This window comes from Panicum hallii, chromosome 3 (assembly GCF_002211085.1).
Source record: "Panicum hallii strain FIL2 chromosome 3, PHallii_v3.1, whole genome shotgun sequence".
NCBI classification, from domain to species: Eukaryota; Viridiplantae; Streptophyta; class Magnoliopsida; order Poales; family Poaceae; genus Panicum; species Panicum hallii.
The window spans coordinates 23,583,625-23,606,485 of record NC_038044.1 but is presented as its reverse complement, the minus strand read 5'-3'; the positions used below and the strand labels follow the sequence as shown (position 1 = coordinate 23,606,485).

The 22,861-nt window shown below is 45.2% G+C and overlaps 1 protein-coding gene and 1 pseudogene across 1 annotated transcript; both read right to left on the bottom strand.

Annotated features, from left to right (window-relative positions):
* Positions 1-2,892: 2,892 nt before the first annotated feature.
* On the bottom strand, positions 2,893-6,206 carry LOC112887521 (ran-binding protein 1 homolog a-like). Its single transcript, XM_025953711.1, has 4 exons — positions 5,884-6,206; positions 5,633-5,784; positions 5,405-5,530; positions 2,893-3,476 (listed from the first exon to the last, which is right to left on the bottom strand). Exons 1-4 carry the CDS (start codon positions 6,057-6,059, stop codon positions 3,268-3,270), a joined length of 663 nt encoding a protein of 220 aa, XP_025809496.1. The 5' UTR covers positions 6,060-6,206; the 3' UTR covers positions 2,893-3,267.
* A 1,981-nt stretch (positions 6,207-8,187) lies between these two features.
* Positions 8,188-9,394, bottom strand: LOC112885366 (annotated as a pseudogene).
* Between the last annotated feature and the right edge of the window lie 13,467 nt (positions 9,395-22,861).

Sequence of the window (22,861 nt, the reverse complement as noted above, 5' to 3'; positions counted from 1 at the left end):
CAGACTAGGGTCGCGCCAGCGAGGGGGATATTCTCGACCAGGAAGCTAGTTGCTTCCTCTTAATGAAAAATAGTGGTGGGCATCATACCCCCAGTGTTTATAAATTTGTTCATAGTTATATAAGTCTAACTTAGAACAAATTTAAATATGAGGGAGTAGTAGTCACTTCGATTACGTAAGTAAGATAACCACAAACAATTGATTAAAAAAATAGAAGTTACAGAAACCCCATGGTCCATGGGTTAAACCATGCTCGAGCCACTAACCCTACCTCCCCCGTTCTCCTTCCTTGCAGCCACCCAAGTAGGCAACTAGAAATACTTGTTGTTGCAAAGATAGCGGCAGGGGGGCTTTCTTCCCCTCAAGCTCCATCATCACCGCAACTGTGACGGTCATCCTTACTATAGGTGATTATTAGGAGATGAATGATCTAGAGGTAGGTATGTCATGGATGAAGGGGCTTCTATAACCTTGTTTTCAACGCTTTTTGAAGCACAAGAGCAGCAAGGTAGCAATCGTGGTAGGCAGGATGTTCAAGGTTGTTGTGAAGGTCACTTGGTCTATATAGGGAATATTTTTTTCCCATGTTTTGAACAAGTGAGATGCAGCAAAGGTGTCTAAACTTTTTCCGTATTTTCATTTGATTCATGAACTCTTAATGATCGGAGGTTACTTATATGTCCTTACCTAAACACTCATATAGTATACTTAGAGTTAGCGACAAGTGTCGTCCAGAGACACATTTGGCCACTAATTAAGGAAGGAACAAAATAGATGATAAACTGGTAGGAATAGAAACCTAAGCATGTTTTGTTTTCCTTTTTCTCCTCTCTTTTTTGTCGGTGATCGAGAGGGTTGTCAAACGTCCTCTCAATAGAGCTATTTTGTCATATTGAATCGATGGAGGGAAAACTCCTTCAACAAATCTACATGTAAGATAGCCAGCATCCGCTGTTGTACAGCGGTATCTACAACCCGGAGCTAGCCTCTGTGCTCACGAGCGATGTACTCTTCCAAAAGACTGCAACTTAGAGCCCTTACTAAAAGGTGATAGTTCTATAGTGCTAGCCAATATAGTACTAGCCAATAATATACCCTCGTTCATCGTTACTAACCTCACATAAATACTAGCAACAAAGAGGTAAACATGGTTAGTACGTAAGCATTTGTACGGTCGTTTTATGAAAACCGAAGTGCACTATCTTTAGCAGGTTAGTGGTATGGTTACACAAGTATATTTTACTTCTAGATTAGATCAAGAACCGAGATGTTAGAATATGTTTGATATCATTGCATCTTCCATCCGTCCGCAACACCAATGTCTAGGGACAGAGCTAGGATCGGAAGATTAGGGGGGAGCTTAGGTAATTCATGTACCAAAACAGTAGAACAACAGCTATTTTTTCCTTAATCTAAAAGCCTTGCGGGTTAATTGCCCCCGCCCCCGTGAACCACCTTCAGTCCTACTAGCTTTGTCACTGCTAGTGTCCTATGTTAAAATATTTATATGAAGTAAATGCATAAGATTCAGTGGGGAAAGAAAAGAAGAGAGAACTCCTGGTTGAATGAAAGTGATAACTTGTTCTTTTCCCAAATAGGTACAAGCATTAAATATATGTGTGTGAAATGGAACAATGATCTACTACCAGAACACAAGAAAGTGGTTTGGAATTTCAAGTTTAACTAGCAATACTCTATTCACTAAAGGATTGCAAAAGTTTAGAAGTGAGGAGAGGGCAATGGCCATATTAGCCCTAACTAAAACTACACCCCTTAATTCATCATGCGAATAACAATTATAGAACTATTTCAAAATTCATATTCAATATGTGACACATACACATATGGCAAAGACACATGTGGGAGACAAACCACCACAAACTAACACCTCTCTCTGTAAACCCCCCCCCCCCCCCCCCACCACATGTGAGCTGCTCTCCTCTCGTACCTCTTCCTCCGACTCCCTCACCAAGTTCACTCTCCATTCCTCCTCTTTCCTCTCTGCTAGGGTTGAATTAGAGAAAAAAAATGTGGTTATTCGGATTAGTTTAGATTCGAGACGTCACTAAAATCATCAAAGATGGCTACTCTAGAGGGATGGGCCTATTGGACACCCAAATGGACCTCCTTCCTACTGCACACCAAGGCCCAAGCAGCTACTCGCCCAAAATCAACCTCCTTCCAGCTGCTCTTCGCCAACCAGCTCATCCCTATTTTTTGCTACCGGAGAGGTGCCGTTTGGATAGCATTAGGGAGTGGGATAGGATATGAAGTGGGGGTGGGTATGGGCTAGGATTATGAGATTATTTTTCCTATTGGCGGCATTTGGATTTGGGGAAATGGAGGGAATGGGATACGAAGGGTGGGATAGATTTTATCCTATGTTTGGATATATGATATGGGGAAAAAAATGAAGGTTTGGGAAAGGGAAATGAGAGCTGATTATCCCACCAATCCATTCCCAAAGGAAAGGGGTGGGTTATGGCTGGGTTCTGATGCACTATGGTGTGAAATTACAAAAATATCCTCAAATTATAAATGAATTTAAAAGAGAATATTATAGTCATAAAACAATATATCCCTAAACCAAACCCACCCAATACCAACAAAGGTAAAGAGAGGAGAATTAGATGGAAAAGGAAACCGAACGCACAAGGGACCGCGAAACGGATTGCACAGCCAGCGATACTGCCTCGGGACTCAGGAGACCGAAAGCGTATGCTGTTGCGGAAGAGCGCCCTCTCCTGTGCCGTCGAAGAAGCAATTCCAGCGCAGGAAACGTGTACAAAATCACACGTATAAACATGAGATAAGACACCTGATCTAACTTACCTCCCCGTGACTTGCGTTGACAGAAGTTGTAAATAGTATAACATGTATTGTATATTGATATAACGCAAATAAAAATACATGATGCATCTTATACGAATTTATCGCAGTCCAAAACGATCCATGCAGTGAAATACTAGCAAACTCACATACCAAACGTTCCGACTGATACCAATGGACTTCAAGTTTTCAACAAAATCAAGCCCAGACCAGACCAAATCCAAACTTTAACCTTGAACTCGGAACGACAACCTTTTAAAACAATGGAGGCTACCCAGACACGAGCGCGCTTTGAAAGAAGACTCGATGACTCTGCTCCGACTCGACCCAAAGGATAGCGGCATATTGCATATTACATGGGTAACGAGTACCAAACTTCCACTTGCGACAAGGACAGACAAACTGACTCGCCACCGGGCAATCTTCTGTCAGTGCCAACTACTCAGATGGGGTAGCCTCGGATTTGGTTTCTGCATCCTTGCCAGATTCTGTGGGTTCCGCCTTCACACCTTGCTCAGATTTGCTCTCACTCACGGTGAGCTTCTCCAGCAATCCTGCGGTGGACGAACCGTCTTCATTGTCCTTGCATTCGTCCTTTGCAAGAGACTCAGCAATCTCCTCAACCAAGTCCTTGAATTTCTTGCAGTCTATAATGAGATCAAAGGAAAATTGATGTCAGCATAATTTCATGAAATTCTGTAAGATCCTATAAGCGCCAATGACTAGAAATTTGGCAACGAACAGAAGAGGAAAAGAAAAGGGAGCACTCGACTAACAGACACCATAACAGACTGGGCAGGACATAGAACACAGAATTGCGTATCTTTCTAAGTAAACTTATCCAGGGGGTAAAACACTACATAGTCTAAACATGAGATCACAATCCAGGTAATATGCTGCGCAGATGTATTGCAGTACAAATGTTACACCTGTACCAAGATTTAACAATACCAATTAACAGTGAAACTAAACTAGTGAAGTGGCTGCAACCAGAGGAGAAACACACAACAAAAGACAGAAGTATACCATAGGCAAGGGCGTAGCACTAAAAATGACAAAAAACATCACTAACATAATATTACACTGTAACTAATAAATATTGAACCAGTTAGGAAGTTAGCAACAAATATTTGGCTAGTTCGCACTAACAGAATTACCACCAAACTGTGGCCGACACAAAGCATACATGAGAACATGCTTACTCATAAGGAGAATGCTGATAAACCAAAAGTTAACGCCTGTGACTACCAGTAGGAACTCATTTGAACTCGGGACGCACAAAAAGAAGACATTGAACAATTTGTAAAAACCATTCTCTTCAAATCTAGAGCAGCAATCAAAAGAAATACTATATTGCCAAAACAGAAATACAGAATGAGTTAGTGCTTAAGAACTGGAAATGGCAAGCGCCAATCAACTACACTATAGGTTGGCAACAGGTGGCTAAACTGCCAGACCCTGATATATGTACTTCTGGAATTCTGCAAATCAAGCACTACATATATGCTCGTACGCAAGCGCCAACCAACTACACTATAGGTTGGCAGCAGGTGGCTATACTACCAGACCCTGATATGTGTACTTCTGGAATTCTGCAAATCAAGTAATCACTACATATATACCCGTACGCAACAGTCTGGGTATTTTTCGTGAGGACCGCTCAGGAATTCACAAATCGAAGATAATGTTATAAGAAAAAAAAAGAAAAGGCTATATGGAGTGTACAGTGTGGTAGGAGCCAAGGCTTGTTAAAACTTTGGATGTTGCAGGGTAAAATTAGGTTGCGTAAATTTGACATGAAGACGAATAACTGGTAAAAAGGTACTATGCAAATATGGCGCTAGGTTGGGTAAACTAAGCAAATGATAAACTCAGATAGATTGTAATCAATTGATCATACCACATGGCACACCTCCGGTGATATAACATGATCAAGTCCCTTTCAACCCACGGCACATCCCTAACTAGTCTTTTTTTTGTGTAAAGACAGGATAGTGGTATATCATAAATACTATAGCGGTACAACTAACAAACCACGAAATTAGTGGTTTCCCATGTTAAAAAAATCAATGTCCAGTGCCCATCCAATCACCCTGCCTTGTAGCAAATATAAGTAATTTGATCTTGTATGAGATTTTAGTATTTACAATACGCTGCATCACATGAACAAATCATCTTATTTATGCAGAGGCTAGGAAATTAAGAAAATCCTCATTTTTCAACAATAATTAGTTTTGCAAAACCGAACAATGGATAAAAAATGAAGTTATATAATATGAAAATTTAGTACACAAATTGCTTCTTAAGCATCAATTCATAGAACAGCTTGAATTGTAAAATCGATCTAATAACAAATGGCCTTTTATTTTGGTAAACCTAGTAGTTTGGTCACTTTGCAATAACAGGAACGGGTAAAGCATACTTGCAAGCATCCTATTATCATCTTAAGTGCAGAACAACCTCACAGCCCATACAATCAGATTAAGTTTTAGAGCTACGAGACTTGAAAGCTCTATAACGTCAAACATACAGTTGGGACAAGATGCCGGATGAACTAGGAGGTAGAAGAACTCACTCTCTACTGAGCCGAACCGGATAGCAAACATCTCCTCCTTAAGCTCACCATCTGCGAAATCCGCGGCGTGCCAGACGCACGACTTGTCGCTGCCGGCGTGCTCCTGCATCTTCGTGGTCGAGACCACTGAAACACAGCACGTGGCAACAGGATCACAACTCTTTGGGATCAAACAACAGCCCCAATCAAATCCCGATGGCGAATTTCAAATAGAGAGAAGGGGGATACCAAGGTGGTTGGCGCAGATCTTGAGCGTCTTAGCCTGGCGCATGACGAGGCGGACCTTGCCGGTCTCCTTATGCTTTAGGAGCTTGACAGCGCCCGTGCCCCGCTCCTTCCACTGGTTGCCGTCCTTGTCGAACCTGTAGAGCTTTGCCTTCCTGCGAAACCCAATCAACCCAAATCAGCACCTAATCGAGCCGAGGCGAGGGCAATCGCGCGCACCAATGACCGAAGGAGGCGAAAGTGGGGCATCTCACATGTCGAGGAGTACATCCTCGTCCTCCTCGCCGGTGGTGACGGCGACCTCCTCGAGCCGCACGATGGGGGCCACCTGGGCGCCCGTGTCCTCCTCCTCCCCCACGGCGGCAGCGGAGGCGTCCTCCTCCTCCTCAGCCGCCCCGGGGCGCTCGGCGACGGGCTCCTTGTCCGCCATGGCTTGGATGATCCCGGCGCTTCTCGATTCGATTCGAAGAGGACGCGACGGCGGAGGAAGATGAGAAGATGTCTCCAGAAGCTTTGGGGAGAGGGGTGGCTGCGCCCGCGTGCTAGGGTTTTTGTGAACGAAGGCCGAAGCGAGGCTCCGCCAGCGGAGGGTAGGGCCCACTGGCAGAAAGATTGGGATGGCTGCGTGCCGACTGCCGAGAACGCGGGTTGGAAAAAACAGCGACGGTTTCTTGCAGGTGCTTTGTTGTCAATGTAACAGCCGGGTTTGCGTTTGGTTTGATTACCGGCGTGCTTGCAAGCACTCCACTCCATCAAATCCAGCTCCACTCCATTAGCTCTACCTTTTGGTAGCTCCACTTCATCTTTTTAGAAAAATTTGGAGCTGATGTATGTATTTGGGAGATTATGGTGTCCAGCTCCAGAAATATGAGAATTTGGTAGGAATAGTCTATTTTGCCTATGGTGGTTGGCTGGAGGGTTGGGTTATTTTTTTGCAGCTGCTACAGTATGGTACAGTACCTGCGCACTGATCATTCCGAAAAAATTAGCCCAACAATAATGTTCCAATATCATTATTGAACTTAAAGATCATAATTATACAAAATCAATATTTTTGTTACAAACTAATTCCAAGCGAGAGAGAGTGATGTGTCTAACTCATCATGGAAGACATCCATAGTTGAGCCGTTAACTGCGGAAGTTACCCATCCGTCGCCGCTTGTGAAACTGCATATTTATTGTATCTTTTCGATATTGTAGCAACAAAATTAGGATCACGATCAAATCGAGCAAAGTCTTTATCTTCACCTCCATGCTCACAAATGAAATTGTGAAGGACCATGGTAGCCACAACAATCATTTTTTGCTTATACATAGGATATGGTGGAATCTTCCAAAGAATTGGCCGTTTCACTTTCAATAATCTAAAAGATCGCTCAATCACATTACGGATAGATGAGTGAACCCGATTGAACCTTTCTATAGGAGTCTTAGGTTTGGTACCTCTATGCCATTCTGGTATATGATACCTTTCATCCTTGTAAGGAGCAAGGTAGCCAGGACGATTCATATATCCCGCATCCACAACATAGTATTTTCCTAAATTTATATAAAAATAATATGAGTCATGGATTAATGGTAAATGTTAAACATAGAAGTATTTTCAAATTACACGCATGTTACCTTGTGAGGATGTGGGAAAAAATCTTCATCAACTCTGAGTGCATTGTACAGCACACATGTATCATGCATAGCTCCAGGGTTTCCCACACAAACATAAGTGAAATACATGTCAAAGTCACGTACTGCTAGAACATTTTGAGTGGCTATTCCCGTTTTCCAATATATCTCACTTGCTCCTCAGGTGAAAGTGCAACACGGATATGAGTGCCATCAAGTGCGCCAATATAATCTTTGAAGTGTGGATATGCACGTCTATTATCTCTTATTTTTTTTATGGACTGTGGGAAAGTTGGGATTTTTTGATCTAATAAAGTCTTTTGCCACAGCCATCAAAGCATTAAAAGCATTAAGAACCTCATCAAATTTCCTACCAATAGTTTCTCCTGAATGCTTGAATCTATTTTCAGTTTTCCTACTAGACTCATTTCCAGCGCATGTGTAAAGGAAAATAGCAAGCATCTCATATGTGCTCATGTGCATAAAAGATTGCAGCTCATACCTTTCCACCAACACAGTATGTAGATCCAAGAATATTTTGTTGCTCATACGAAGTTGTCAGTGGCATTCTCTAGGAGTATTCATTGTCTCTAGCAGCCATCCTGTAGCACTAACACGAGATGTTCTTGGTGGATTTTTAACAAGGTAGAGGTCAACATATATTTGAGCAATTTTTGCACTACCCAAAACAAGATTCCAAAAGACCTCGCTTTCATCAGTAGAGTCATCACTATCACTCAATTTCCTACAGATGATAGGCCATATGATAATAAAATAAACTAAGTAACACATATAACAAGACACAAATAAAATGATCACACGACAATAGTTTAAATGACAATAGTTTGGTACAGACCACAATGATCAAATGACAAGACACAAATAAAATAATAATAATTCAAATAAAGAAAAAGAAAACATGAAAAGAACACAATTCCTCAATTGCCATACTTGGCATTGTACTTCCTGCGAAGCCAATTAAATCTAATCTCATTTGTAGGTAAGGTCATCAACATTTCCCTTTGGTCCTTCTTCACAAACAACTCTGTAGCAATGTAGTGCTCATCTGTATCGTAGCCTGCCCCACATTCCAACACTAGGTCCATGACTTGTTGGGCAGTGACTTCACCTAGTTTTTTAGATGTAAAAGAAGGGACTGACTCAGCAATTTTAGTTACTTGCTCTTGAATATCTAGTGTTGTGCCTATTCTTGGTTTCTTTGCTGGTGGGTTTCTTTTGTTTGCCAACAGAATGGTAGGAGAAGGAGAAATCTCTTGGGGATCATCTGTTTCATCCCCAACAACAGCGTCATGGTCACAATCATTATGGAACTCATTCAAATTACCATTGTCAACATCAGCAGGGACCTCTTGAGATGGCGGTACGATGGGATTAGAGCTCATAGGATTCCAATGATCTGATTGATCATTAATTATGTCATCAAATATCACTAACAAATCCTCCTCGTTTTGCAAATCCTCCTCGTTTTGCAATGGTTTTTTCCTAAACTTCCCACAACCTGGAGTTTCCTGAAAGAAGACAATTGTTGTTACTAAAAGTAATTGAAATAATTTCCTGAAAGAAGAACATAAATAAAATAGTCTCTGGACTCGCTGCTTTTGCCTTCGTCCACCACTCATCATCCATATCAATAACACTTTTTGCTCTATCCGATCTTGGCCCTGTTTGCTTCCTCATTAATTTCTTCCAAGCCAAAAAATTGGGCTTTAACTTATCCCATTTGTTCTTCGTTTGCCGCTTGGACAAACGAATCCTTATGAGGTTGAAAAATTCCTCTATGACCTAATCATATTCTACTGAGTTTAAATAAGTGTTCGGCCTATTCCCTTTGTTAACTTGTTTGGCAAACAACGAACATATAAGCGCTCTATTTGCATTAGTCCAATCAATTGAATCACCTTGACCAATATGACAGTAACCACTTTATAGCATTTGCGCTAATATTTCTCTACTCATGTTGCCTACTCATCAGATAGTTTCAACCAACAATTGCATGATAGGAAGGAAAATTTTTACCGTATCTTGCGCCTTCTTCTTGCCTTTGTGCTGTGCCAAATCTTGGGTGATGGCCTGGCTGCCAAGGCCATCCACATCTTGGCCGGCCTGGCTGCAAAGGTTGGTCATGCCCTAGCCGGCGCCCAGGGGACCACGGCCACAACCGGCACCCAGGGCAGCACGGCCACGACCGACGCCCAGGGCAGCCCAACCACGGCTGCCGCCTGATCCAACCCGGCCACGGCTGTCGCTTGCTCCGCCCATGAAGCCACAGCCGCCGATGGAGCTTAGCTCCTCTACTTCGTCACCGAGGTCGCCATCGCTAAGGCCGGCCGCAGGAGCCGGCAGAACAAACAGAGAGCGAGCACCGACAGCCATGGAGGAGGCAAAAATCCTTTGGCATTCATGGGGGCAGGCAAAAATCAAACAAGGAGGAGGAGCTGATGAAGGATTTGACTCATTGGGTGGACGCCGGTGCTCGCTGCCATCCATTTTCGCCAGGGGAGGAGCGTCGGGAGGGGAGGGGGCGACGGGATGAGGGAAGTGATGATGTTTTTTTAATCGAACTGGTATGTTGTGTAATAAGTGGCATGGTGGGTAATTACCCCACAACTCCATGAGTTGGTACAAAACTAGTGTTTTTGGAGCACCCTTTGAGGTACTCCACAAAAAATGTGGATCTAGCACTCAACTCCACCTTTTTTCTAGAGCTGGAGTTGGTGGAGCTGGACATGTTTGGCAAGCAATTTTGTAGAGTTGGTGGAGTGGAGCAATTTTTTATGGAGTGGAGTGCTCCAAACACGCCCGTACATCAAGTAAGCGAGTACTCCTCCGCCTCATAAAAGTTATAATTCTGCATTTAGAAAAAATCTCACAAAAATTGCAATTCTATAGGGCTGGAAAAATTACTAGTGCCTCTTTGTTAGCTCGCTCGACTCGCAGCCAGCTCGGCTAGGTCCAATGCCTAATGAGCTGAGCACAACTTTGTGCTTGTTAATATAATGAGTGAGTTCTAGCCAGCTCGCGAGCTGCCCGCGAGCCGAGCGAGCTACCAAAACTCAGTATTTAATAACCTACTCAGTATTTAATAACCTATTTGCTTATGACAGGCTAGCTTATAGTCAAATGTTACATGTATGGTTGATGAATCATGAAAGTATCACCTATAAAATTATGTATGGTCCTAAAAGTATGAAATGGAACCATATGTTATCTTAATATTCTTTTGGTTGAATGTATATTACTGGGAGAGTACGTCGGTGTTTAGCTCGCGAGCTGCCCGAGCCAGCTCGCGAGCTGAACCGAGCCAAGCAGACTTTTTTGCTCATTAGGATTGAAAGGATCTTAATGATACCTAGAGGAGATGTAACATCCAGAATTTTGAAAATATTTTAATGTTCAGCTAAGAAGAAAACATAGTTTCAAATTTTGTTGGCCGGTCCTTTGCATGAACACTGCGTATTGGAGCAAAGTACGCTTTACAAGTTGGAATATGTAATTTATTAAATGGTTAATAGGGTATTTGAAGAGAGGGCAAAAGCCTGACTTTTTATTCGCTGGCCGGATGGACTATCCCAAAGCACAGATGTGAAGATCTCACCGAATGCAATCCGTTTGACTACTCATATGCATCATTTGAAATTAGGATCAAAGAGTTATTATTCGTTTCCCCGATGGAATTTATTGCAACACTAACCGCGTGAACAGTAATAACCCCTCATTGCCCTGTCCGTTTCCAATTCGTGCAATTCCTTCCCCTCAACCGCATCTTCTTCTTCTCTCCCCAAAACCTAGCGCTTCTCCCTACCCAGACTTCATTGTTGCCCTTCCCTTGCCATGGCTGCATAGAGAGAGGGAGAGTGTTCATTGGAGAGGAAAGGAGAGGCCCGCACAAACTCTAGGTCTTTGGAGGATCAAGGTGAGATGGTTTTGATCTAATCCCTTTGTTTTGGATGAGATTTATGGCCTGCAATTACCAAGTTTCGTTGGATTAGATGGGGGAGTAACTTGATCTCGTAGTAGTATCTGCTGAATGATAGATCGGGCAGTTTCTGTTCGTCGCTTGTTTCGGCCATCATAGAGGCCGAATTAAGTTTTTCACATTCATGTAGTGGACTCAGAGATCTTTCCACGAAGTTCTATTTCATAATTTCTGGCCTTAAGGTAGGAGATATCGCAGTTCAAAGACGACAGTTTTGTTCTGACGAGTTTCAGGACAATAGTAGATCTATTCTGTTTTTGACGATCTTCATGGTTGAACCTGTTCTTTCAATGAATACCAAAGTCGTAGATTTTTTATCAAGCTTTCCAGATTGGTATAGAGTATAGTTTTTGGTTGGATATAACTCCAGATATAGTCTTCCTAATTGCAGTGTTAGACTTTTTTGTCAGATTCAGCACTCAAGATTTTTAACATGATTTGGCCATCCTATTGGACTTTATCATAAAGATGAACAAAATAAAAGTTGTATAGGATATAATTGTACATCCTCTGGTGAAGTATCATAATTTTTGGAGGAGTGGTTTAGTAGTTAGAAATATTTTTTCTAATAACTATCAGAATTACAAGCAGATTTTATTGCCTGACTTGGAGTGATATTAAGGGCAGTTTGGGCTATGAATAAAAGCCGTACGACTTGTCTATGTTGTAGGGCTTGTTCTGTAGATTTCAAAAATGTATTTGTTTGCTATCATAGCTTTTGTAGATTTAAATATACAAAAAAGACAAGCAACACTACTGTGGTTAACCAAATGCTGTGCCTGCTGTTTTGTTTTGTACGTCGGGTTCGAGCGTAAGAATGCTTTAATTGATATTTAAATATCTTTGTATATTTGTGTTAGTGCTGAGTTATGATGTGAACAGGTGGTACTCCTTTGGATCATGCTTAGTGTACTTAGCTCACATTCTTGTACTTTGGAGAAGGCAAGTAAAGGTGGCCGTGGTTTCGCCGCAGCTTTTAACTTGTTGTTTATTTCTACCTACACTCTAACTTCAGACACGAAACCTAAACAATGTGTTATCCTTAATTGAAGATTAATTTATTCATTAGTTTATTTTAATACGTTTGTGCATAGTAAGACTTGTGGATTAATTATTCCTTTATGAAGTAATTAATATGCTTTTCTATGCGGTATAAATGGTAAGCTTACTTGCCGTGCATCACTTCATTGCATCATATTGTATTTTGCACAACATTCGTGGATGTCGCCGTCTTATGGCCGGGACATACTGGTACAGCGTGTACATTGCCCAAGGAGGGGTATGAAGCAGCTTCATACCTTGTTGGGTATGGAGGCAGTGGACATGGCATATGCATTGCATTGCATTCATTGTGGTTTATCTATTTATATATTGTTCATTGTCATGGAAGTGTATATGAGGTTTTTCTCAATTTTGTTTTGAAGTTCATAAGTGGTTTTGGTTATTTATTTATTTAATATGAGGATGATCTTCACAAATAAATCAGATTTATCTTTTCTACCATGTCTCTAAGTTTAAATAACTTGTTAGAGCGTTTGCTTGCTGAGATTTATTCTCACACCTCTTTATCTTTCCGGGTCCTTGAGTTGATGCTTTGCTTGAAGGGTTGGGGACTAGCTGCACTTCATCACATTGTTGCCTTTCTTTTATAATAATAATGAAATGTTTGTCTTGCTGTTATCGGCTTAGAGTAGACCTTTGTGGTGGACCTTCATGGCCTCTTAATCTAAAGTTGTAGTTGATCTTTCTCTCTTATTCCTTTGTAAGGTGTTCTTTAAATGACAATGTATGGTTTATCTTTAAATATCATTATACTTTGTTGCTTCCGTGTTTTACTCTGAGTTTGGGGGGTTATGCTGCCGAGTTTTATACTCTAGCATGTGCGAAGGGACGTTTAGTGACATCTTGAGCTTGAATGGCGCCTGGGGTGTTAAAGGGGGGGTGAATAAGCATATCTGAATATTCCTCAAAAATCTTCGCAGCGGTTAAACCTGTCATGTAGGAAGTTTCGATGAACTTCCGACATTGTGTAGGAAGTTTCAATGGGTCGGAACTTTCGACACATGAATGGAACTTCCGAAAAAGGAAAGTTCTTGTACGAAATTCAAAATTAAAGTTGAAACTGCAGAACATGGCTGCATCAAAAGATAAGCAATGATGCTAGGAGATTTCTGCAAGTGATCTTTGCAAACACAACAACTTGAGAACGTAGATCGGCACAAAACAAACTCTAGGTCAACAAGAACTAAATAAATACAATAAGCACAAGACACTAGAGATTTGTTTACCGAAGTTCACTCCGACTAAGGAAGCTAAGTCTTCATTGAAGAGCTCACAAAGAGGAGTATCTTACACTAACCCTTTTCCTCCCTCAATCAACCACAAAGGAGGATTGAGTCATTTACTATTAAATCCACAAAGGATGGGTAATACAAACATCCCGGGGCACACACACACGAGAGGACGCTCAACCGGGCGACGCCAAACCATCTAGAAGCAAGCTTCAAGAGTAAAAAATGCGAATTGATGGATGAAGATGCTTCAAGTGCTCTTGAGATTAATGTGGATGAACTTGCACTCAAATCCCCTAGTCTCACACCTCAATCTTGCTCTCCCCAAGCCCTAGCTCGAATCAACTCAAGGATTAGCTCATGGAGGGATTGGGGAGGAGTATTGGAAGCTCTTGGGGGTGTTTGTCCCGGGTTAGGTCAGCAACAAATGAAGAAGGGGCTGAGAGGGTATAAATACCTAAGCCCCAAAACTAGCCGTTAGTGCGCTAGTTATGTGGTCGTCGGAGACCGTAATAAATCATCCAACCAAGGACCCCCTGTCAGAAGAAGCTGGCAACTTCGGACAGGTGTTGGAACTTCCGACCCATGGTCAGAACTTCCGACACTCACTGAAACAATGAGGAAAACTAAGTGCACAAGTGTTTGTTTTGTGTCTCTCTTGGGTGGTTACCATCTCAATTAAGCACTTTGACATCTTCAAGCTATCCATTCGTATCCCTCTTAATAGTACGGTGTTTCCTATACTAAAATTCAAAATAGAAATTAATAAAAGATCTTCTTTTAAGCTTCAACACTGTCTTTAAAGCAAATTGGCGTCTTTTCTTGCTCCTTTTCATTTCATTGGATCTTAACCTATCCATACTTCGATAAACTCATTAGCTCCTTAATTAGACATGTCACCAACACCAAAACCCACTTAGGATGCTAAATGCACTTTCAATCTCCCCTTTTTGGTGGTTGATGACAACACAATTAAGGCTCACAAATAATATAGTAAATTATTTTGAATATAATCATATAGTTGAACTCCCCCTCAATATGTGCATTTTTCAAGATTAAATAGAAAATGACCTCAAATGCCATTTGCACATATCAAAAGAGTTCCACCTATATCATTAGGTTCGTAGGGGTGCAAAGTGTGATGAATATCAATATAATGCATATGACAAGGTTTATCACAACAACAAAATGGAAATGAACAAACATGAAGTCATGATCAACACATAAGCCATAAGTTCTAAGATCACACTAGCATAGCAAGTCACAAAAAAGTCTTACAAATTAAAAGTCTCACTTGGCACCCCACCACACGTAACACACATACAAAGTCTCACATATCCACAAGCACTTAAAGGTTCAAAGCTGCTAGATGCTAAGATAAGATAGATAGATAAGGCCACGACAACAACCACCTATGGCTTATGGTGAGCTCACTCCCCCTTTGGCATCAAGTGCCAAAAAGGAGAAACCCTTCCATAGCCATCACTCATCGTCCTCATCATCATCATCATCATCATATTCTTCCTCTTCATCTGAAGGTGTGTCGGCCATGGGCACTTCCTCTTCATCTTCTTCCTCCGAATCCTCACACCCACCCAAGTCTTCTTCAATATCATCATCATCCACTTAGGGAGCACCAAACATCATGGATGGACCTCCCATATCCTCCCAAGGATTGTAGAAAGTCGGTGGAGGAGGAAAATCCATAGGAGCACGAAGAGGAGAATGAGGTATGTCATTCTTAGCCATGATCTTCTTTTGTCTAGTCTCAATCTTGAGGAGCTGCTCATCAACATACTTCTTGTTGCATGCATCTCCTCTGCATTGTGGCGACTAACAGTGTTTAACCTCCAAGCCCACCAAGGGATACCCCCAAGGTGGAAGATTATAGGTGGGGTGCTGCCGAGATCAGAAACTCGAAGGTGTAAGGAACATAAGATTTAGACAAGTTCGGACCGCAGTATGTGTAATACCCTATATCCTGTATAGTGGTTTGTATTGCCTTAAGTGTTGATGTGTTTCGAGGGCGTCCTTGCGTGCTCTTATATAGTCTAGGGTGACAGGGTTATGTAGAAATTCTAGTCAGATACGAGCTTAGGAGTCCTACCCGCGTACTACTCAGTAGTTTCCTTTTGTTCTGACTAGTCCTACTCCTGTACGAGTAGTTACAACTGATGTAAGGCGTGGGCCATGTCGCATCCTTTATCTTCAAGTATGTACGCCATGTGCACAGTCCTGTAGCCCCAGATCTGACAAGCCCCCAAGCTCTTCGTAGTTGAGTACTGCAAGCTTCCGAGTACTTCTGAAGGCGTCTTCGTGTTCTTCCGAACTTCATCTTGAAGGTATCTTCTGAGTACTTCTTTGGCTGTATCGAGGCTATGAGGTGCTCATGCCCTGAGTAGTTCTCAAGCCTTCTGTTATATGGGGTGCGATTAAACTCGCACTCCATTATGGAGCAGTCCCCGAGCCTTAGGTTGAATTGAATAATTAGGCTGAGGGTCAAATTAGTCTTGAATCTTCTATTATTATCTTCCAAAAATTTGAAAAATAAGCCATCGATGACATATGTCCCGCAGCCCTCGAGCCTTGAGTCCAAATCCTAAGGTTTGGAAAAAGGATCCAAAAAGTCGTGGCACAGGTTGTGTAAAATGTTAAGAGTTTGAATTGATGGTTAAAATGGGTAAATTAGTTCATAAATTCGAAAACCTCTTTTTTTGGGATGGTATCCCTGGAAAAATGGTTAAGGAAATAACTTTCCTAAAAAATTTCCGAAATTACCGCTCAAAACAAATCTTATTCCAAAAAAACTCTTCGCATTCCGCACAGTGAACTTGGGTCCGCCGTTGGTTATTTAACCGCGCAGTGACCTAGGGTTTCACTTACCCTTTCACTTGTGCTTTTTACTGCTCGAGCCCTTCGTCTTCCTCTGTCATGCAGCAGCCGCCACTTTCAGAGTTAGATCTAGGTCATTCTCAGCGAGAGAAGTAGTCGCCCAGTTCTTCCTCCTTCCCAAGAACCTTGCTCCACCACCTCTTCAAGCATAGCCCCCGAGCGCATGCGAGTGAATCGTCTCGTGACCACAAGGATGGCCAGCAGCAAGTGAGATGCCTCCAAGGGAAAGGGGAAAGAGAGAAAGGCCGCCGCCGCCGCCACCGCCGAAGACGTGTGGAAAACAAGTAAGTGCTCTGAAGCCGATCTTCAAGCACTTGTTGATGAGGGTCTTCTCCAAAGCAAGGAGATCATCCAATGGTGTGCTACCACTTGGGATAAGAGGCCGTTTGAGGAGGCCCATGAAGTGGTTCTTTTCTCACATTTTGTCAAGCAAGGGTTGGCCCTACCAACTTCTGATTTCCTCTGTGGTCTTCTTTTCCATTATGGAATCCAACTCCATCATTTGAACCCTAATCCCATTCTGCACATTGCTATCTTCGTTCAGTTCTATGAAGTCTTCTTAAGAATAGAGCCACATTTCGCTCTGTTTTGCTATCTTTTCCACCTCAAACCCTAACCCAATGAGAAGGTCTTGCAGAAAGTTGGAGGTGCTGGTCTTTAGCTGAGGCAAAGGATGGAGAAGAAGTATATTCCCTACAAGTTCCCAACTAGTTTGTTAGGGTGGAGGGAGAAGTGGTTTTATATCGGCAACCATGAGCCCTCACTTCTAGAGAGGACCTCTGAGGCACCCAAGATCACAATTGAGTGGTCCAAGGCCTGCTAGGATGAAATCCAAATCCTAGAACTACTCGGCATGATCAAGAAGCAAAGGGATGCAGGATTCACTGGTGTAGTGGTGATGTACTCATGGATTGGCAGATGGATCGAACCTCTGCAGAAATGGATAAGGTTTAGCTTTGAGTACCTTGGAGTCTTAGACTCTTCTTGGTTTTTTGCAAAGCCAATTCAGAGATCTGATGCCATTGTACGAGTAAGCCGAGTACTGATGGGTGATGAAACTGTGCCCTTTGTACCGAAGATGTACTCTGCCAAGGAGCCTCCAAAACATGAATGTATCTGTATCCTTCTGTTCTGCAATCCTGTTGAAGCTTATCTTCAATAGTACTAACTCGTCTATCAATCTTGTTGCAGCAGGATGTGAACGTGTATAGAAAGTATGCCGCCGATGCTGGACATCGCACGTCCGCGCCATCTGCAGCCATCAGCGTATTAGAAGCCAATCTCCCATCCTGGTCATGTCGTTGATCCACTGACCTCGGCCCGGTCTTCGGCAATGATAGACTGGCCGAGGTGATGAAGGGCCAGGGTAAGAAGACCGCCCAGGAGAGTGGGAGCTCTCCTGGTGGTGATCTTTTGCCCAGCCACACGCGGAAGCCAAGAGCCACCGCTCGGAAGCGCAAGACCAGCGCCTCACTAGCTGGAGGTGATGTCGGGACACCAAGGTGAGTGCTCGCCGTTACATTCCAAGTACTTTTCTCTGCTTTCACTTGGTCATGTTTTGCTTGGAATATCCCCTTTTTCTTGATTCTTGTATGCCCAAATCCCAAGTGCACTAGGGGTACGGTTGATGAGGAGGTCGGGGATTACACTGCGAAGGGATAGAGCGTGCCCACCATCATAGTTGACCCGTCAAGTGGTACTACTGAGGCCGCGACAGAGCGATTGCCGCCCCCAGCTGACCACAGTTTGAGGGTGACCATCGCGGTTGCCTCGCCGGGGCAAACACCGCCCTCGACTGGTGAACCGGCGTCGGTGGGTACTTTGGGTACTGCTCCGGTGCCCAAAGTACTCAAAAGAAAAAAGTTGCCCATAAAGAAATCTGCATTGTACGTGTCAGACCCGGGGCCACCGGGCTGGGCATGTCACGAAGTTTAAGAGATTAAGCCCATCTTATCTCTTATTCATTTCGTTTATCTCTTGTTTATCCCGTTTAAATAGGAGATAGAGCTAACCGACATGGAGAGGATCTATTCGAGATCAGCTCTGGTGTGATCCCTTGGAGGGGGTTGGTTAGCATCTTTGTAACTCTGACCTCTCGGATATATAAGGGAGGTCAGGGACCCCCCTTGAAACAGAAGATCATTAGGTCATTCAACACAAAAGAGAATACAAACCACCATACAGGATGTAGGGTGTTACGCTCTGTGCGGTCCGAACCTGTCTAAAGTCTTGTGTTCTTTGCACCTTCGAGTTCCTGATCTCAGCGTTCCCTCACCCAAAACTTACCACCTTGGGTATATCCCTCGGTGGGCAGCCGGTTAAACACCGACAGCTGGCGCGCCAGGTAGGGGAGCGCGTCGAAGATTCGCCGGCGAGCTCGATGGCATCTTTCAAATTCATCAGGTCAGTTCCCTCTGAGGGTACGACGTTTGTTTTTGGCTCGTGGGTTTGCGTCGCAGATGGTGCGAGCAACTTTTGGCGATTCCTCGTCGACATGACGCCGAAAACCGTCGCTGCGGATCCTCGCAGCGGCCTCGACAAGTTCGTCGACGAGCTCGACGCTTCCGCGGCACAGGTCGAGATGGAATCTGTTCCAAGCTCGACTTCTTCTGGTGCCGCGACAACTTCCCCTGGTTTGGACTCGTTCCAATTCAGGGATTCGCTGGGTCGGACTCAACCCGGCTTGCGCGAATCAGCCACTGATCTTCAGGAGGCCAATGCGCTTGGATCCCTCATCATGTTAGAGAAGTATCTAGATCTGCTGCTCCGAGACGGAAACCCTGAAGCCACCGCGTGTCGGGAGGCTTCGGGTTGTTTTGGCCCCGGTGATTTGATGATGGCTTCCTCGCCAAAGAGACACATCGTGCATTGGAAGGGCATGAAGCTCTCCAATCTACTCGAGGCAGAGAGTCGGCTCGTGGCTCACCTCGAGCCATTGCCTTTCCAGGAGGGCAGGCCGTTGGCCACCGCGGCGGAGGAGTCGACGGAGCTAGTCGACGAAAGTTCTCATGAGCTTTCCTCCCGCCAGGTGCTGATGGCCGAAGAAGGCGAGGACGGTGGGAATCTCCTCATCGACAACTTTGATGAGATATCCGATGATGAGATCACGGCCAACGCCGGTAACGAGAACGACGCCGATCGTGCGGCGCGGAGGGCCAGGAACAGGGCCCGAACAATCCGGCGGAGGAGAGCTAACGAGCGAAGGTGATCTATGCATCGCGAGCTCGACCCCGAGTTTGCTGCCGTAAGCGAGCGGGGCTTCAGGACCCCGGTGGCCAACATTGCCAGGGTCACGGCCATCCTCGAGTGCAGCCACGACCCGGAGGTACGTCAAGCACTCCTCTTTGTGCAGAGGGCTTGGATCCAGTTGGATCAGCATAATCCGGCGTCCATCATCCGGGAGGAGCGCGTGGACGAGAGCCGGAGCCAGGCCCGCAGTCGAACGACTGGTGGTCGTCCTCAAAATCAGATCAGCAACGACAACGCACGCACGAGCCAGGCCCCTGGCGGGAGGCAACAGCCACCGCAAGGGGGTCGTCCGCGACAGGCCAGTCGACGACCTCTTCCGAAGGACCTGCGCCAACACGTTAATGACGGTCGCGACGCACGCACTGTGATCTCCTCCAGGCGCAAGACTCGCGAAGAGGTCGAAGCTGAAGGTACTGATTGTAGTGATCAATTCCCTGCTTTCTCTGCTCGTTTCAGCAGCTACAAGTACCCGGAGGGCTTCAAGCCGATCGGCATCACCAAGTACGACGGCAAGCAGGCTCCCCAGCAGTGGCTCCGTTGCTACTCCACGGCCATTGATGTCGCGGGGGGCTCAAATATCACCAAAGTCGTCTACTTCCCGATGGCTTTGGACCCTGCGCCGCTCACATGGCTGGAGAGCCTCGGCAGCAACTCCATCGACTCCTGGGAACGACTTAAGAAGGTCTTCATCGACAATTTCCAGGGAGCAATTACCCGTGCAGGTACTCGGCACGATCTTGCCCAGTGCAAGCAAGAACGTAACGAGCTCCTACGGTCCTACACGCGTCGCTTCTTCGACGTCCGTGCCACCATCGCGAACATCTCGGAAGAAGACATCATCGACTGCTTCTACAACGGCATCACCGACCCGAGCATATACAGAGATTTCGGGCGGAACAGGCCGAAAACTGTTGCGGGCCTTCGTGATATGATGCACGATTGGTCCGAGCAGGAGGAGAAGATGCGGGAGCGGTTCCCGCGGCGCCATGATAGCAATCTGCGGAGTCCAAATGACAACCGCAGCGACAAAGGCCAGCGGGACTTTTCCGGGCCACCCCGGAAACGAAAGCCAGATGATGTCATCGCGGCTATCGATCGTCCTTCACGGGGCAAGAAGTCGACAACTCAGGAGGAGTTCGAGAAGCTCCTACAAAAGAAGTGCCCGTGGCATCCAGGAGCCAGCCACGCTGCCATCGACTGCTACCACCTTCGGAGGACGTTCAGCAACTCCGGTGGCGGCAGGAAGAACAAGAAGCCTGTTGACAAAGAACCCGAGGACGATGATCAGGAGGATCACGGGCGCAACCCAAAGTTTCAGGATGCGTTGAAGGTGGTCAACGTCATCTTCAGGGGGGGACGAGGATTTCTGTTCCAGGCGGGATCAGAAGCTGCTCCTCCGAGAGATTATGTCCATCGAGCCGGCGGTACCACGACCACTCCGTTGGTCAGAGGTCCCCATCTCGTTCTCTCGTGATGACCAGTGGACGAGTTTTTCCGAACCCGGTAAGTTTCCCCTGGTTCTGGATCCTGTGGTGGCGGAGGTCAAGCTTACCAAGGTCTTGATCGATGGCGGGAGCGGGCTCAATCTCATCTTCGTCAGCACTTTGAAGAAGATGGGTCTGGATTTCAAGGATATGCTGGTACCCAGCAAGTCCCCTTTCTACGGCATCGTCCCAGGTAACGCGGCACATCCGCTCGGTATGGTGGTCCTCCCGGTAACCTTCGGTACGCGGGAGAATTATCGTACTGAATTCATCAAGTTCGAAGTGGCTACTTTTGACTCTTCTTACCACGCAATACTGGGTCGACCGGCACTCGCCAAGTTCATGGCAGTGCCACATTATGTCTATCTGCTTCTTAAGATGCCAGGACTCGGTGGCGTGCTCACCCTCCGTGGCGACTTGAAGAAGTCGTACGATTGCAATCAGGAGGCGATCCAGTACGCCTCGACTACTCGCGTGCCAGATGCTTCGGGAGAAGTACTCGCGGCCGCGCAGCAGCTCTCCCAGACCGGGCTGGAGATTCCATCCAAGAAAGCCCACAAGTCGAGCATCCAGTCGACTGATGATGTGGCCCTCAAGACGATCCAGCTGCAGGAGGGAGATTCATCCAAGACCGCCATCATCGGTGCGGGTTTGGGTGACAAATAGGAACTCGCGCTCGTCAGCTTTCTTCGGGCTAACCGAGACATATTCGCGTGGAAACCAGCGGATATGCCAGGGGTGCCCAGGGAGTTGATCGAGCATGCATTGAATGTACACCCGAAGGCTACGCCTAAGAAGCAACGCCTGCGGAGGTTTGCCCACGATAAGCGTGAGGCCATTAAACGGGAGATCGCTAAACTTCTCGCGGCTGGATTCATTAAAGAGGTAATCCATCCAGAGTGGGTAGCGAATCCCGTCCTTGTAAAGAAAAAGAATAATGAATGGAGAATGTGTGTCGACTACACCGATCTCAACAAGCACTGCCCAAAAGATCATTTTGGGCTGCCATGCATTGACCAAGTCGTCGATTCGACGGCCGGGTGTGTCCTTCTTTGTTTTCTTGATTGTTACTCAGGGTATCATCAGATTGCGCTCAAAGAGGAGGACCAAATCAAGACTGCATTCATCACCCCGTACGGAACCTACGCCTACAAAACAATGTCCTTCGGGTTGAAAAATGCAGGCGCGACTTATCAGCGTGCAATCCAGATGTGTTTCGCGGATCAGCTGCATCGAAATGTCGAGGCTTATGTGGATGACGTAGTCATCAAGACCAGGGATTCCGATAACTTGATCGCGGATTTGGAGGAAACATTCAGCAGTCTGCGCAGATTCCGGTGGAAACTCAATCCCACCAAATGCGTCTTCGGCGTACCTTCAGGGAAATTGCTCGGGTTCATCGTCAGCAACCGGGGCATTGAAGCCAACCCTGTGAAGATCATGGCCATCACTGATATGGCGGCTCCGGCCACAGTCAAGGATGTGCAAAAGTTAACAGGTTGTATGGCGGCCCTGAACAGGTTCATCTCCCGGCTCGGGGAGAGAGGACTACCCTTCTTCAAGCTCCTGAAACGACAGGATAAGTTTCAATGGACGGAGGAGGCTGAGCGGGCTTTGCAAGATCTGAAACATCATCTGCAGTCACCTCCAATCCTTACAGCACCGTTGCCAGGGGAGGATCTACTACTCTACATTGCGG

Coding starts and splice junctions, on each gene's coding strand:
- LOC112887521 (XM_025953711.1), bottom strand. CDS start 6,059: ATGGCGGACAAGGAGCCCGTCGCCGAGCGCCCCGGGGCGGCTGAGGAG. Junction 5,531..5,632: donor GATCTGCGCCAACCACCTTG/GTATCCCCCTTC, acceptor GCTGTGTTTCAG/TGGTCTCGACCACGAAGATG. Junction 3,477..5,404: donor CCGGTTCGGCTCAGTAGAGA/GTGAGTTCTTCT, acceptor ATCTCATTATAG/ACTGCAAGAAATTCAAGGAC.